The following is a 15,110-nucleotide window of genomic DNA, read 5'->3' on the forward strand; positions in this document are numbered from 1 at the left end:
AGATCTCATCATTCTGACATGGAGGCATGATAATAAGTCTTGGTTGTATCTGTCACTTACGTTAATGATATCTTTCTGAACATTTCTCAGTGCAATTTCAATTCCTGATATATGGAGTTTGGAGTCTTATTTTACTAGTTCTGTTATTTAGATTGTTTAAACAGTGTTCCTACTGCGTTCCTATCATTTACTTCATGCTACATTCTGCACCATTATGATAAGGACATTCTGCACATCATCAAGTTTAGGACATTCTACACCGTTAGGACATTCTACACCTTTAGGATATTGTGCACCTTAAAACATTCTACACCATTAGACATTCTGCACATTTGAACATTTACACCATTAGAATATTCTGCACCTTTGAACATTTACCCCATTAGGACATTCTACGCCATTACGACATTCTGCACCATTAGGACATTCTGCACATTTGAACATTCTACATTAAAACGGTCCACACCATTCTTTGGATTGTCTCAGATTGTGTGCTTTTGGGCATGGTATACAGAATAGAATGTTTTTGTGATTTTCCTGTGTATTTATTGACAATGTCGGCGCACAATCAATTTATATATTGATATGATTTATCATTCTTGGCTAGTTTATTTATTTGCTTTGTAAATGAGGCTACACATAATGTTGCAAAATTAAACAGAACCTGTAATAAAATGTTTCGACGTAAAGTTACCTTGTTTTGCTTAACTTGTTTAAATAGTTGTTAGGAAATTAACCTCATATCAAAGCTAACAACAACATTTTGTATTTCTTCTGTTTTGCCACCTACCTATTGTTACTGAACAAGACTGTATTTATTGTTTATGACGAAAATAATGTCATTGTTATGAAGATAACAGACTAAAAACCTTATCATGTGGGAATGTGGATGATTTCTCATCAATACATGCTCATAAAAGAATAATTTTGTGTTGTTATATGAGAAAAAAACAATACATAATGAAATGAAAAAAATATCGATTCCTCCTTGTACCCGTAATAATCAAAACCAATTGCATGTACTGGACATATTGTATGAAATTGTTTTGTGCCAACTGCCAAAATCTCACCAGATGAAGTGGTTGGTCTGTTTTGGGTAGCTGTGCAGTAAATGTTCATCTTCAGTGCTTGCTACACAAAGTTCTGTAGCACTAAGAGCTGGTTTTAATGAGATTGGGGATTGGGGATATCTGGCCTTTACCTTTTGGAAATAGCTCAGCTGATCTATTGAGTATTGAAGCATTGGCAGCATGAATTCTTTGTCCACGTGAATGTTTTTAGATTTTCATAAACCCGCCAAGGCCACTTGTACTGACTTCAGTATGTGTTGTCCTGTACAAGCATCTGTGGTAGATCTACACACTAGTGCTTTTGGAGTTATATTTATCAACATCTTGATTGGTTGCCTGATTTTATTCCTGATAACCATAGGGTAGAAGAGGTCTTCAGTAACCCATGCATGCTGACAGAGGCGACTATGCTTGTTGTAAGAGGCGACTAATGGGATCGGTCGATCAGGCTCGCTGATTTTGTTGATGCATGTCATCGTATCCCATTTGCTTGGATCGATGCTCATGATGTCAATCACTGGATTGTCTGGTCCAGACTCAATTAGTTACAGACTACTGTCATATAGCTGGAATATTGCTGAGTGCGACGTTAAACAACAAACAAACAAACAAACAAATCCTGATAACCAATGACTTTTAACATGATGTTCAAATGTATAATTGTTCAAATCTAACCATCATGACCATGGAGATTCTTCTTTGGATTACCTCTTAAGAGAGCCATATTTGTATGAGCTGGCAGCTACACTGAACATAATAACTGTCCAAATAGTAAACTCTTCCGCTTTGGAGAATTGGAGTTGGTAGGGGAAAATGTTCCATCTATGACAGTTACATGGCAAGGCTGAAACCTCACAATGTCTACTCCAGCACACTGGCTGTAAATCTTGATCAATTTACGCTTTCTACAAACAAGTGACACCCAGTTCAATTATTTGTCTTAAGTTAAAGGCCACATGCGAATGCAGTTTTTATTAAGTGTTTTTTTTTATGAGGATTGCATACGTGTAGGTTATATGGTTGTAAGAGTCTTAATGGAATGAAAAACAGTGCAAGTTGATATTTTCTTGCAACACGAACCATGTATAAGCTATGGGCCTGGTGGAATTGTTGGTTTTGTACTGGGAAAACAAAAGAGTAGTTTGACCATTTTTTTGTCTCTTTAGTTCAGATAATAATATCAGGTTGAATTCATATTTCTAGATTTATTTTAGGTCAGGTGAAATTGAAGAGAATGTCTTTAGGAATGGCAAGTATATTCCCATATTGACCAACTTCTATTCATTGCTGAAACCAGTCACGTAAAGTCAATGTGAAAATATACCGTATTTTCTTGAGTATATGGCGTATCCCCATTCTAAGGTACAGTTTTGGGGAAAATTACAATTTTAGTATTGTGCGCAGTCAAAAACCACATTGTATCGCTTCAGGTGAACAAACAGGAGATAACAAACTATAACTGTTTGATTTGATTTTAGTTCATTTGTATGAAATTTTGGGACAATAGTTCTAGATAAGAAAACCTATGACTTGATAAGTTCTTCCAACATCACCATGCTACCTCCACTTGAGATGACGTTTTAACATGCACAATCTTTATGGGATGCTGATTTGATTTGATTTTTTTCAGCTTTGGATGTAGACATTTCCTAGGTGCTGACAGTTGGTTTCATCAGAGACTATATACTGTATCAGCATGTGGTCTCTGGTTTCATAGACTGGTGGGGGCGAGATCATGTTTGCAGATTGGATTTTTAAATGAGAGTCCTCACATCTGACATCTGACTGCCAATAGGTTCTCTGCTATAATGGGAAAATAGTTGTAGAATTTAGTTAGCTGAGCATTGGGTAGCTTTTGTTGCAGGAGCAAGTGGTAGTCAATTGCTTTACCAATACCATCATGTTATCATGATAGAGGGAAACTACACAAGGGTAAGCTATAAGATTCATATCACACGACAGGATTTGTGTTATGCTAAATATCCCTATATATAGAATGGTTTAGGATATTCATCTTTATGTGAAGACATTGTGGGTTCACTAATGACAACATTTTTTTCAGCCAAAATGAAGTCTATTATAAAGGGTGTATTTGTGAAATATCTTGAAAACTTGATCTGGTAATGAGTAAATCACTGGTGAAATTATTATTTGCACTGCTTGAGGCACTAGCAAATCAGTGAAATGATGCCAAATGTATTGTAATATCACACACCAAAGAGAGATTTCGATTTTCATTTGTACACCCATTGGCTATGTATTCTGTTGTTGAATTTGAGGGCGATTTTACTGGTTTAATAAGAGCCAGAAAGGGGTTTGTTATGGAATGATGTTTTGTTATGTGCATATCAGTATATACATCATAGCATTCAATACCAGGACCATGTGCTTGATACCATGGTTAGGCAATATGTATTATGTTGGCAGATATACACAAATTTGTTGATTATGTGTTAGTATTATTTCTGTCTCAATCACCGTGTTGTCTTAGTGTTTATTATTTATAAGGGAACAATTGACATTGCAACCGACCTGTTTAACTGAATCATTGAGAGTACAGCTTCATCTCAGTTGTTGTTGTGATGTCCTTGGATCACTGGCCACATTGAAATATGCTCTTGATATTGTCATCATACTGTCCATAAACGTTCAGCAAAGGACAAGTTTTGGTATTGGAAGCATTACTTTTGTTAATTCAGAAGTTTTATGGACTAACAACCTCTTTGTTAAAACGGAGGTGACTAGGTTTTGATTCAAACACTTAATCAAACAAGTGATAAGGGTGTTAGAATCTCCACCAAAGCATCAGCTCAGTCTTTTAAGGAATTTGTTTATCCGTAGGAACTTGTCGTTGACAATCACACCAACTTCTAAATGCCACACAAAGAAGACACCCTATCATAGCTGGAATATTGTTGACTGTTGTGTAAAACAAAGGACAAACAATGATCACCAATGGGCCAATGGTTCCAGACTTTAGATTGTGGCCATGCCAACGTGATGGGTGGTGTGTAGCTATGCTACTCAACATTTGCTAAGGAACACACCTTTGACTGAAATGGGACTCTTTTGGTCCTTTGCAAATGCTGGGTAGTATGCTGTAGCTCCTCACATGTTGACTCGTGTTTCGGATTCTTTAAACAATATTTTTCTAGAATTCATTTATTTATATCATACTCTTTTCAGACTGTTACCATGGTTACTTGATAGCTCTGTAATTGAGATAAAATTGGTACTTACATGGAGGCAGATATGCACAGCTGCAACTCGGGCGCTTGATAATTTATGGCATGCACGGTTATGTTTGGCAAAACATTGTAAATAAAATCTAAATTAATTGTTTTTTGTTTTTTTATTTTATTACATGTACTTTTTTTGTAACTGCGCTTAGCATTAGGAACAGGCTGTTGTCGAGCATGTGCTATTCAGAAGCATTCTATTGTTAAGCTGTTAAGGTGCATGCTTGACTGGCTTTGCAGTTATACTTGCCTATGACAGCCACTGGCATCACAGCCCACTGCTTACAGAGCCATGTTGGGTTGGACTTGAAACTCCTCTGACAGCTTACATTCAGAAGTAGAGATAGAGCTATGCTGCAACACAGGCCTGCGCTCGGACAGACTGTGCTCCAACATAGGCCTGCACTCCAACATAGGTCTGCGCTCCAACATAGGTCTGCGCTGCAACACAGGCCTGCACTCCAACATAGAGCTTTGCTCCAACACAGGCTGCGCTCCAACATAGGCCTGTGCTCCAACACAGGCTGCACTCCAACACAGACTGCACTCCAACATAGGCCTGCGCTCCAACATAGGCTGCACTCCAACATAGGCCTGCGCTCCAACACAGGCTGCACTCCAACATAGACTGCACTCCAACATAGGCCTGCGCTCCAACACAGGCTGCACTCCAACATAGACTGCACTCCAACACAGGCTGCACTCCAACACAGGCTGCACTCCAACACAGGCTGCACTCCAACACAGGCTGCCCTCCAAAACAGGTCTGCCCTCCAAAACACGTCTGCACTCCAACACAGGCTGTGTTCCATTGTGTATCTTGAAGCAATGACTGAACAAATAATCTGTCTCAGACAAAAATTCCAGGTCTTCCCACAATATGAAATAGTCTACCATTCAGTACCTTGTTGGACCGCCTCCATGGTGCATCTTCGTGAGGCAAGGGAGTTAAATCCAGTTTCCATCCTTGCCAAACAAGGCTGGAATCTCAGAATTATATTTTGGCAGGACTTTTATAGTCAGTTAACTAAGCATTTAGGGGATAAAATGAGGACTGGCCTGCTAAGAGTCGGTATATTGCATACCAGTTGGATATCCATGTTGTACTGCGGCATGGTATCTCACAGTGCTAACACTATTAAACCTGCATAAGTCCAACCTAATGGTACAAGCAGCCACACACACCTACTTTCACATCACTCTGTGAGTGCCATAATCTTATTTCACCTCATCTTGGAAGCAAAGCCGGCTATTCTAGCTGTCTCTCAGGCCCAATTTTATCAGTAGCATTTGGTGAAATGCAAAATATACTTATATAATGTTATGTGTCATTTGTGATTTGCTTTCTTCATTGATCCAGCATGGCCAGAGACAAGTCATTAATAATGCATATTACCCACTTCTTATTCACCAGTGAATACATGACGAAGCAGATGGTGTGATGTTTGATTGAAGCTCTAGCAATATCATGCTTACAACTGTTAAGATACATGGAGAATATTGATCTTCGGGGAGGCTTTGGAAGGCTCTACACTTATCAGGACACAGAATCTAGCAGAGAACTTCGTGCAGGGGTCGGGTTAACATGCACTTGAGTCCTACGTGAACAGCTGGGCACCAGCCTGAGTGCCCGCCCAGGGGAGATAACTTGAGTCCTACATGAACACCCTGGCACCAGCCTGAGTGCCCGCCCAGGGGAGATAACTTGAGTCCTACATGAACACCCTGGCACCAGCCTGAGTGCCCGCCCAGGGGAGACAACTTGAGTCCTACAGCTGGGCACCAGCCTGAGTGCCCGCCAAGGGAGGGGAGATAACTTGAGTCCTACGTGAACAGCTGGGCACCAGCCTGATTGCCAGCCCAGGGGAGATAACTTGAATCCTTCGTGAACAGCTGGGCACCAGCCTGAGTGCCTGCCCAGGGGAGACAACTTGAGTCCTACGTGAACAGCCGGGCACCAGCCTGAGTGCCCGCCCAGGGGAGACAACTTGAATCCTTCGTGAACAGCTGGGCACCAGCCTGAGTGCCTACCCAAATTGAAATATGATGGCATTCACAAAGACATAAACAAAATAATAAACGTTACTACATATGTGGTTGGAGGGCAAATTTCAAGATAATGGCCGCGCCCACACTGGTGGCAGCGATGTTACCGAGAGTGTAACGAAGGTGTCACGCGCTGGGAAGGAGCTTGCCTGAGTGCCCGCCCAGGGGAGATAACTTGAGTCCTACGTGAACAGCTGGGCACCAGCCTGAGTGCCCGCCCAGGGGAGACAACTGGAATCCTTCGTGAACAGCCGGACATCAGCCTGAGTGCCCGCCCAAGGGAGACAACTTGAGTCCTACGTGAACAGCTGGGCACCAGCCTGAGTGCCCGCCCAGGGGAGACAACTTGAGTCCTACGTGAACAGCTGGGCACCAGCCTGAGTGCCCGCCCAGGGGAGATAACTTGAGTCCTACATGAACAGCTGGGCAAATTTAATAAAGTAAACTTTAATTTTAAAGTGTCAATGTGACAGAAAGATGACACACACTGCTCTCATTCACAACCCAAATAAGGAGAGGAGAGTACAACATGTTCTGCAAACTAGAAACTAAAGGTCATTCTTCTACATTTAGCCTAGTTACATATCAAACATTACATTGTTCGGTGGGATCACTCGAATATGTTGATTCTCATGATTTCTCCATTACGAAAATTAGGTTTAAAACGTGAATATCAACATCTTCCCGGGGCATGGGAGTCAACGGACTGTAAAAGACAAGTTTCAACAACAGCAACTCGATGATAGCGTGTAAAGCATTATATCATCGATTTCCTGTGGTTTCCACCCTTGCCGAACTTTGCTGGAATTTCTGGGCTCGATCGTACCAACCACCAGTGGCTGTCAGGAGTCATGTCCCTTCTACTGACCAATCAGATTCCACCTAATATTACTCGCATTTGCTTGAAACAAAATGGCGGCGCCCAGTCAAGACGATCTGATCGATAATCAACATCTATATATTGTAATAAAACAATAACAAACTATATCAACCAACTCGTCATCAATTCTGCAGTTAGTGTAGCTTTAGCGCTGATAGTTTGACAATTTGAAATGAACTCAGTATGTAGTAAACATACGGAAAAGGCCAAATGAAAATTAACGACCAACATGTTCCCAAACATGTAATTAAATTGACAGTAAATATGTGCCTTATTCACCTTTATTTAAGATATAAATGTATAAACTAGTATCCAACTAGCGTCGCAACTGCGCAAGACAATACTACTGTCTGAGTAACGATACGTACGATTAACATATCACAAACGTAAAGTAAAATAATTATATTCTACGTAGATCAAAATATTATCGACGTAGATGATAAATTGTTTTAGACTGTGGCACCAATACGCTTCCACAATTGCCTCTTGTAGAAGCTACGATTTCACAAATAGCGCTTACATGCCTACGTAGCTAGAGTTTAATAGAGTTTTGTCTGTTTGATAGTAAGAAGTTTGAATATAATAGGAAGTGGAAAGCAGAATAGCAGAAATAGGGAAATAGCAGAAGAGTAGAAAAGGGACAGTTTGTTTGTTTGTTTGTTCTGTCAACGTGCATGTTGACGGGGAATTAGCTCTTGGGGGAATAAAGGACAAAATCGACATCACTGTCCCGGAACGCTTTATGCACAACATGTAAACAATAAACAATAATTGCACAATGAGCGGAATACCTGCTCTGACAACACAAACACAGCAATGAGCAGATTTTCCAGCTCAGGCGTACAAGAGGTGAGCGGAGCTCCAGCTCACCTCAGGGCGTTTCCTACGAGCAGCATATCCTGCTCGAGGTCGTCCCTATGCCAGCACTCGGAATACCAAGCCTGACTAACACCCCAGTAACTGTGTAATGGTAGCACATATATAGTAATGAACAACAATGGACAGACAAAGAGACAACGACGTTGCTTTGGACATATGGGCGTGATTAACAAACACAGTTCATGGGATGATCAATTAGGGCAATAAATGCCATACTATAAAAAGCAGTAGTTAAAGGGAAGTGATATGGTAGTCCAGGCTGACTGACAGTCAAAATACAATGAAATGTTGGTGAGGATTAACAACGGGGATTAGCGCCTAAAACGTAATGACAATTAAGTTATGGAGACATGGCTACAGGGTAAATTGCCCTTGAAGTCAAATGTACTGCAGACAATGGTAGTCATAAATCAGTCGCTATGACAGTTCTTTAACGCCACACTCAGCGATATTCCAGTTATATGACGGCGGTCTATAACTAATCGAGTTTGGACCAGACAATCCAGTGATTGACATCATGAGCATCGATCCACACAATTAGGACATGGGTCAACCAAATCAGTGAGCCTGACCACCCGGTCCCGTTAGTCGCCTCTAACGACAAGCATAGCCGCCTTTTATGGCAAGCATGGGTTGCTGAAGACCTATTCTACCCCGGATGTTCACGGGTCATTACTTGTTTGAAAAAAATATACATAAAACTAAATATCTAAAGAATAAAAAATGGTTTTTTTCTCTGATTGTATAACTTAGTATATAACATTTTACAGTTTAAAACACCTGGTACGAGTCTTGAAATTAATTTATGACGTGAATTGGGTCGCTTTGCTTCGAAAAAGATTTTTTAACAAACACAGCTGAAGAAAGATCCGGCTATTCAATGAATGTGCAATTGTAATTGCATGTTGTCATCACATCGGTGCATAATTTTACACAGCAGCGGGGACAATTGACATACGAACATGTTTTAACTATTTCCCGTCGCAATGAAATTTGTGCCGAGCAGGAGATGGGAAAATAATACGGACATCCTAAACATAATATTGTGGTTGTGAAAGCTACGCTACAAAAGTTTCAGTCAAATATAAGTAGTGAATTTTGATGCTTGCTTGCGAGGTGATGCGCCTTCATCACGATGGTCCCAAACATCATCTTGGTCATCAAAATAATATCTACATTGTTTTTGTTTTTTTTACTGATTGAGAATGACGTCGCATAATATATTAAAAAAATATGATAAATATCTCACCCTCGTACGTCTTTGTATTTCAAATATATCATCACTCGTCATTGTTTTGTCTGTTTAATCGACATGTGTTCATATATAGTATGACCAGAAATTATTGAGAATTTTAGGATTATGTTTAAGTGGATATCTAGTATAAACAAACACTGACCATCTATCAAGTGCTTGGTTTCATTCAAGAGAGACAACTCAGTTAATCCTATTTCATTATTTGTCAAGAGTTATCCCCCTTTGCTTACTTGCTAGCAGACGTAATTTTCAGTGATCTTCAGTATGGATGATTTAGAGAAGAGGGGGTTGATTTTGGAGTATTATAACAAGGACATCAGATCAGCTAAAGTGATTTCGAGTAGAACAGGCATCCCTTTGTCCAATGCGTACCGTGTTTTGAAAAATATTGAAAGTGGAGGTGGCATTGAGCACAAGAGAGGCAAAAGTAGGCCCAGAAAATTGACAGTCGGTGACATGGGGCGGCTCGGTATTCTTGTTTCTAAAAACAAACGTAGGAGTTTAGGAAACTTAAGACTGGAAATGATTGATAGAGGAACTGTGGCTGTCTGTGAGGAGACAATTAGAACTGAGCTGCATGCAATAGGTTGGGAGAAAAGTCGAGGAATTCCATCACCGAACATGAAACCTGAACAAAAGGAGCGAAGGTTGAACTGGTGCTTAGAGCATAGACATTTTAACTGGGACAATGTGATTTTCTCAGATGAAAGTTCTGTGAGGCTGTTTCCTAATACACTAAAATTCTGGACCAAACAAACCTTTGTATCAGCGCCCAAAGTACGGTCCAAAATTTCACGAGTGGAGTGGCATATCTGTTTTAGGGGCAACGCCCCTGTGTGTATTTGAGGGGAATATAAATAGTGCGCGGTACACAGATATTCTCGAGGGACATTTACTTCAATCTGCTCAAGTATTCTATGGAAATTCTTGGATTTTCCAGCAAGACAACGACCCAAAACATCGCTCAAAGCATTCTCAGGCCTGGTTTCGGACCCAAAATATGACATTATTAGATTGGCCAAGCTACAGCCCTGACCTAAATCCAATAGACAATGTTTGGGGGCTTATGAAGGAAAGTGTCAATAAGAAATGTCTGACAAATATTGCTGAAATGAAAGAAGAGTTGGTCCGATATTGGGACAGCATGAACAACTTCTTTGATCAGTAGTATGCCCCTCGCCTTGAAGCCTGCATTGCAGCCCATGGTGACTTGACAAATACTAAGTGTTCACCTGTCTTTGAAGCTCGAGTTATGTTGTACTAATATTCACATTTAATACGTGAGTAATGAGTGAGAAAAAAATACAATCTTTAAATTCTCAATAATTTCTGGTCATACTGTACATGTATTTCATATCTAATAGGCATTTGGGTGAGAAAGGGGACGTTAAATTATATAGATCTAATTATAATAATTATTTTACGGTGAGAATTTATCGATCAGAGGTCTGGACAGGATCTGTCCCTGGTTCAATATAACACAGGATTTTTTGTTGTAATACATTCACAGTGCGAAAAAGCGACAGAAATCACGAGAAATAAAATAATGATGCCAGATACGCCACTAAATCTATAATCAGATTAATGTTGGATGGAACAATCTAGAAGGAGCATTTAATTTACACATTTCGGAAAAGTTTTCCCGTCCGTCTTTTAAGCCATGTGCGTACACCAGTGCTATCAGACACGGGAGTGTGTTGATCAAAACTGAATATATTTTCGTTTGTTGTTAAAACTTGTAAACAGCTCAATCGGACGGGAGGATGTCCTACTGCAGACAGGAGGGTAGGTGTCATGAAAACTGTCAAATAAATGCAACTAGCGTGTATTGTTGGGTCGACAGCACTCCTATCTCGGATCTCGTCTCCTCAGTCATCTCGGCGTGCTGGTCTGTTGCCCTTCAAAGTCGGGGTTTTCGATGGGCATCCATTCCTAATAACTGTTAAATATTAATCTGTTGGGGCAGATATATTACGCCCGAAGGCTATAGATATGTGGTCATATAATGTCACCTTTTCAAGATTTCATCAGCCATGAGTTTACATAATATTTGAGCGAAACGTAAATTGCGGGTGGTTAATCAAAAAGGTGGATTTGCATTTTTGTCCAGTGTGTGATCTTGAAAACTACGTGAGTACACACACTGTCACGCATTTGGTTTGTCATTGGTTTGTGTAGGTTAACTGGAAAATATGATTTGTTAATGAAGAATGCATTACACACATGCATTGTCCTTAGGGCATTAAACATTCAGGTGCTCTAACATGTCCCAGAAAAGCTAAATTGCAGCTAGGCTTTTGTTTCTATGTACATGTTGTGTATGCACAATATACTTATAATATGTATCATGATGTATATATCTAAGTATTTGTATATACATGATACTTGCGTTAGGACTTCAAAGTCTATATTTTATTTGTATTTAATCATGGTCATGATGGTAAACATATTATACATGCATTACTTTGGAGTTTAAGTCATGATAGGCTGAAAGATTTATTTAGGATGAAGTAGACCCAACCGCACTCACATGGTCAGATATAGAGGGATCAGTTTGGTACTAAACTTGAAGATGCGATATTTCCTCAAATAAGAATCCCATCACTTATCTTCCAAACCCTGAGCTTTTGTTTTTGCCAGGGAAGAGTAATTTATATACAGCATTTATTATGGACCCATCTCTTATTGTGTTGTACGCTGCTTTGAACCCGGAGCGCATTGGAGTCCGGCACCTGTTGGTACTAGTGCTTATTAGAGGACATGTGGTATTCTTAATCTTTGTGGATTGGGAGTGAGTGAATTGTCAGCAGTCACGATAACCTGAACCAGGCAAGTAGTATTGCTGTGTTTCTTCCCATAACCATGGCAACATGACATCGTACAACACACTGGTTTATGTCTGTTTCAGGAAAGGACCAGATAATCTTTGCTACCAAAGAGGACCTGGATCAGCCAAGCTCTGCATTGATCCAAGTAGAGGAGGAAGAGGAACCAGGTACAGCAGACATACATACAGCAACTGTACAGACATACCTTTTATGTACAGGCACACATGTACACACGTACAGACAAGCAACATTTACAGACACACGTACAAACAAGCTGACATTTACACACATACCTTTTACATACAGGCAAGCGACATATACACACATACCTTTTACATTCAGACACATGTACAGACAAGCGACATTTACAGACATACCTTTTATGTTCAGACACACATACAGACAAGAGACATTTACAGACACAGACAAACAAGCTGACATTTACACACATACCTTATACATAGAGACAAGCGACATTTACACACATACCTTTTACATAGAGACACACATACAGACAAGCAGTATTTACAGACACACGTACAAACAAACTGACATTTACACACATACCTTTTACATTCAGACACACATACAGACAAGCGACATTTATACACACCTTTTACGTTAAGACACACATACAGACAAGCAACATTTACACATATACTTTTTACGTACAGAGGTAATAGTCTGTCCCTAAGCAATTAGGTTAAACATGTGGTCTCTAGCCAGTGTATATGTGTCTTGTAGGTTAAATAATTGGTATCTAACCAGTGTGTCTTGTAGGTTAAATAATTGGTCTCTAACCAGTGTATGCATCTTGTAGGTAAAATAATTGGTCTCTAACTTGTCCATGAACCCGTGAAGACTTGGGGAAGAATAGATCTTCAGCAACCCATGCTTGCCGGAAAAGGTGACTTTGCTTGTCGTAAAAGGCAACTAATGGGAACATGTGTCTTGCAGGTTTAATAGTTGTTCCTAACCATTCCATGTGTCGTGCAGGTTTAATAGTCTGTCCGTTACCAGCCCATGTGTCTTGCAGGATTAATAGTAGGTCCCAAACTAGTCCATGTGTCTTGCAGGTTTAATAGTCGGCACCTAATCAGTCCATGCGTCTTGCAGATATAATAGTTGTTTCTAACCAGTCCATGTGTCTTGAAGGTTTAAAAGTAGGTCCCTAACCCGTTCATGTGTCTTTCAGGTTTGATCCTACCCAACGGAGACATCAACTGGAACTGCCCATGCCTTGGGGGGATGGCGAGTGGTCCGTGCGGTGTCCCCTTCAGGGAGGCGTTCTCCTGCTTCCACTACAGCGAGGCCGACCCCAAGGGGTCCGACTGCTACCAACAGTTCCGCTCCATGCAGGACTGCATGACCAGCTACCCTGAACTTTACCCTTCCAAGGACGACGACGAAGAGGAAGCCGATAATGAGAACAAATTGAACAATGAGGAAACTAAAACCGACTCTTTAGAGTCTCTTACAGTAGCAAATACTGATAAGAAAACAGAAAAAGAATCTTCATGACATTAATACATTTATGTATAGGTAAATCTTCGTCTTTACTTTTGTAATGATCATGTTTCTACCATGATTTTGGAAATAATATGTTAATTATCATATTAATGAATCAGTGGTTGATCCTATAATAGGGTTAGGGGGTTGGGTGTTCCTTGTCAACAATTCGGGAAGTTTTACACCACCCAAACCCCTTCAAAACATCCTGGATCTACAGAAATAAATTATGATAATTAACAGCGCTACTGAGAGAATCAAATGCTGACACAGGAGATCACCATATGTGTGAATGAGTCAGCCATTTTTCTTAAGCTATCACTACAGCTTGACCGAACATTAGAAGATGGACGTAGATGTGTAAAGGGGTGTGTGTGTGTGTGTGATGTTCGTGCTGGGTACGTCTTCCCGAGGCAAGAGTGTCCACTAGCCTATATCTTAGCCTTGTTTCCACCCTTGCCATTTCAAGCCTGTTTTTTACATCTATCGTGGCGCCACCCCGTGTAGAACACGAGTTGTGACCCTTGTGCTTAGATCGGTTGTTATTTCAAATGGCTTCACAAAGATGGCTACCATAGCAGACGACCTGGTTGGTCAGATAACGAAAAGATTCAAGATTATTACTTGATCATTTTTTCTTTCAATGATAGACGCATACAGACTACACAGTATCAAGTAACCATGGTAACACTGCACATTGCTGTAACATGAAATGCCCAGCAAGGTTTATCAAAAAATGGCACTTCAGTTCAAGTTAAAAAAACGGTGAAGTTTGCATTGAAATATATAAGTACTAGAGCGAATTGATTGAAAACTTTCAACCACTTAGAAAATATTTTCCTTCGCTTAATTTATGGAATAAATTCAGTGCAAATTCGACTGGCCATAGCAGCGACCTTGTTTTCGGAACCAGATGTTGATGTAAAATGTTCCCTGATTGGAATATCAGTATGTGCGATAGTCCTCTCAAAACTAGGCTTTGATTGAAGCTTCTGGACGCTCTTGCCTCGGAAAGATGTGCAGGATATGAAGGAGCAGAGGATGGAGTCACTGTTGCTGCTCAAACACTAAATTATGAGGTTGAAGCTTTATAGGTATTCATTTTCTGTTTTATACTCCATTTCCAAACCATTTCAACTGACCTCTGCTTCCAGGAGTCCTTACAGTGAAGTATATACCCATGATGTGTTTGTGTAGAAGGAGGGCATTAGCTGGATAATACAAAGCTAAGTATATACCCATGATGTGTTTGTGTAGAAGGAGGACATCAGCTGGATAATACAAAGCTAAGTATATACCCATGATGTGTTTGTGTAGAAGGAGGACATTAGCTGGATAATACAAAACTAAGTATATACCCATGATGTGTTTGTGTAGAAGGAGGGCATTAGCTGGATAATGCAA

The 15,110-nt window shown here is 40.2% G+C and overlaps 1 protein-coding gene across 1 annotated transcript; it reads left to right on the forward strand.

Annotated features, from left to right (window-relative positions):
* Window positions 1-11,032: 11,032 nt before the first annotated feature.
* Window positions 11,033-15,110, forward strand: LOC139446818 (mitochondrial intermembrane space import and assembly protein 40-B-like). The gene is made up of 3 exons (XM_071228153.1): window positions 11,033-11,154; window positions 12,278-12,364; window positions 13,393-15,110. Exons 1-3 carry the CDS (start codon window positions 11,133-11,135, stop codon window positions 13,716-13,718), a joined length of 435 nt encoding a protein of 144 aa, XP_071084254.1. The 5' UTR covers window positions 11,033-11,132; the 3' UTR covers window positions 13,719-15,110.

The sequence above is a fragment of the Haliotis cracherodii genome, unplaced genomic scaffold (genome assembly GCF_022045235.1).
Source record: "Haliotis cracherodii isolate W230 unplaced genomic scaffold, xgHalCrac1.p SCAF_6, whole genome shotgun sequence".
In the NCBI taxonomy this organism is placed as follows: domain Eukaryota; kingdom Metazoa; phylum Mollusca; class Gastropoda; order Lepetellida; family Haliotidae; genus Haliotis; species Haliotis cracherodii.

What these genes read in the sequence shown, in the direction of transcription:
- LOC139446818 (XM_071228153.1), top strand. Translation starts at nt 11,133, where the DNA reads ATGTCCTACTGCAGACAGGAGG. An exon ending in GTCCTACTGCAGACAGGAGG is followed by an intron (nt 11,155 to 12,277) that starts GTAGGTGTCATG and finishes TGTCTGTTTCAG; the next exon opens with GAAAGGACCAGATAATCTTT. An exon ending in AGAGGAGGAAGAGGAACCAG is followed by an intron (nt 12,365 to 13,392) that starts GTACAGCAGACA and finishes TGTGTCTTTCAG; the next exon opens with GTTTGATCCTACCCAACGGA.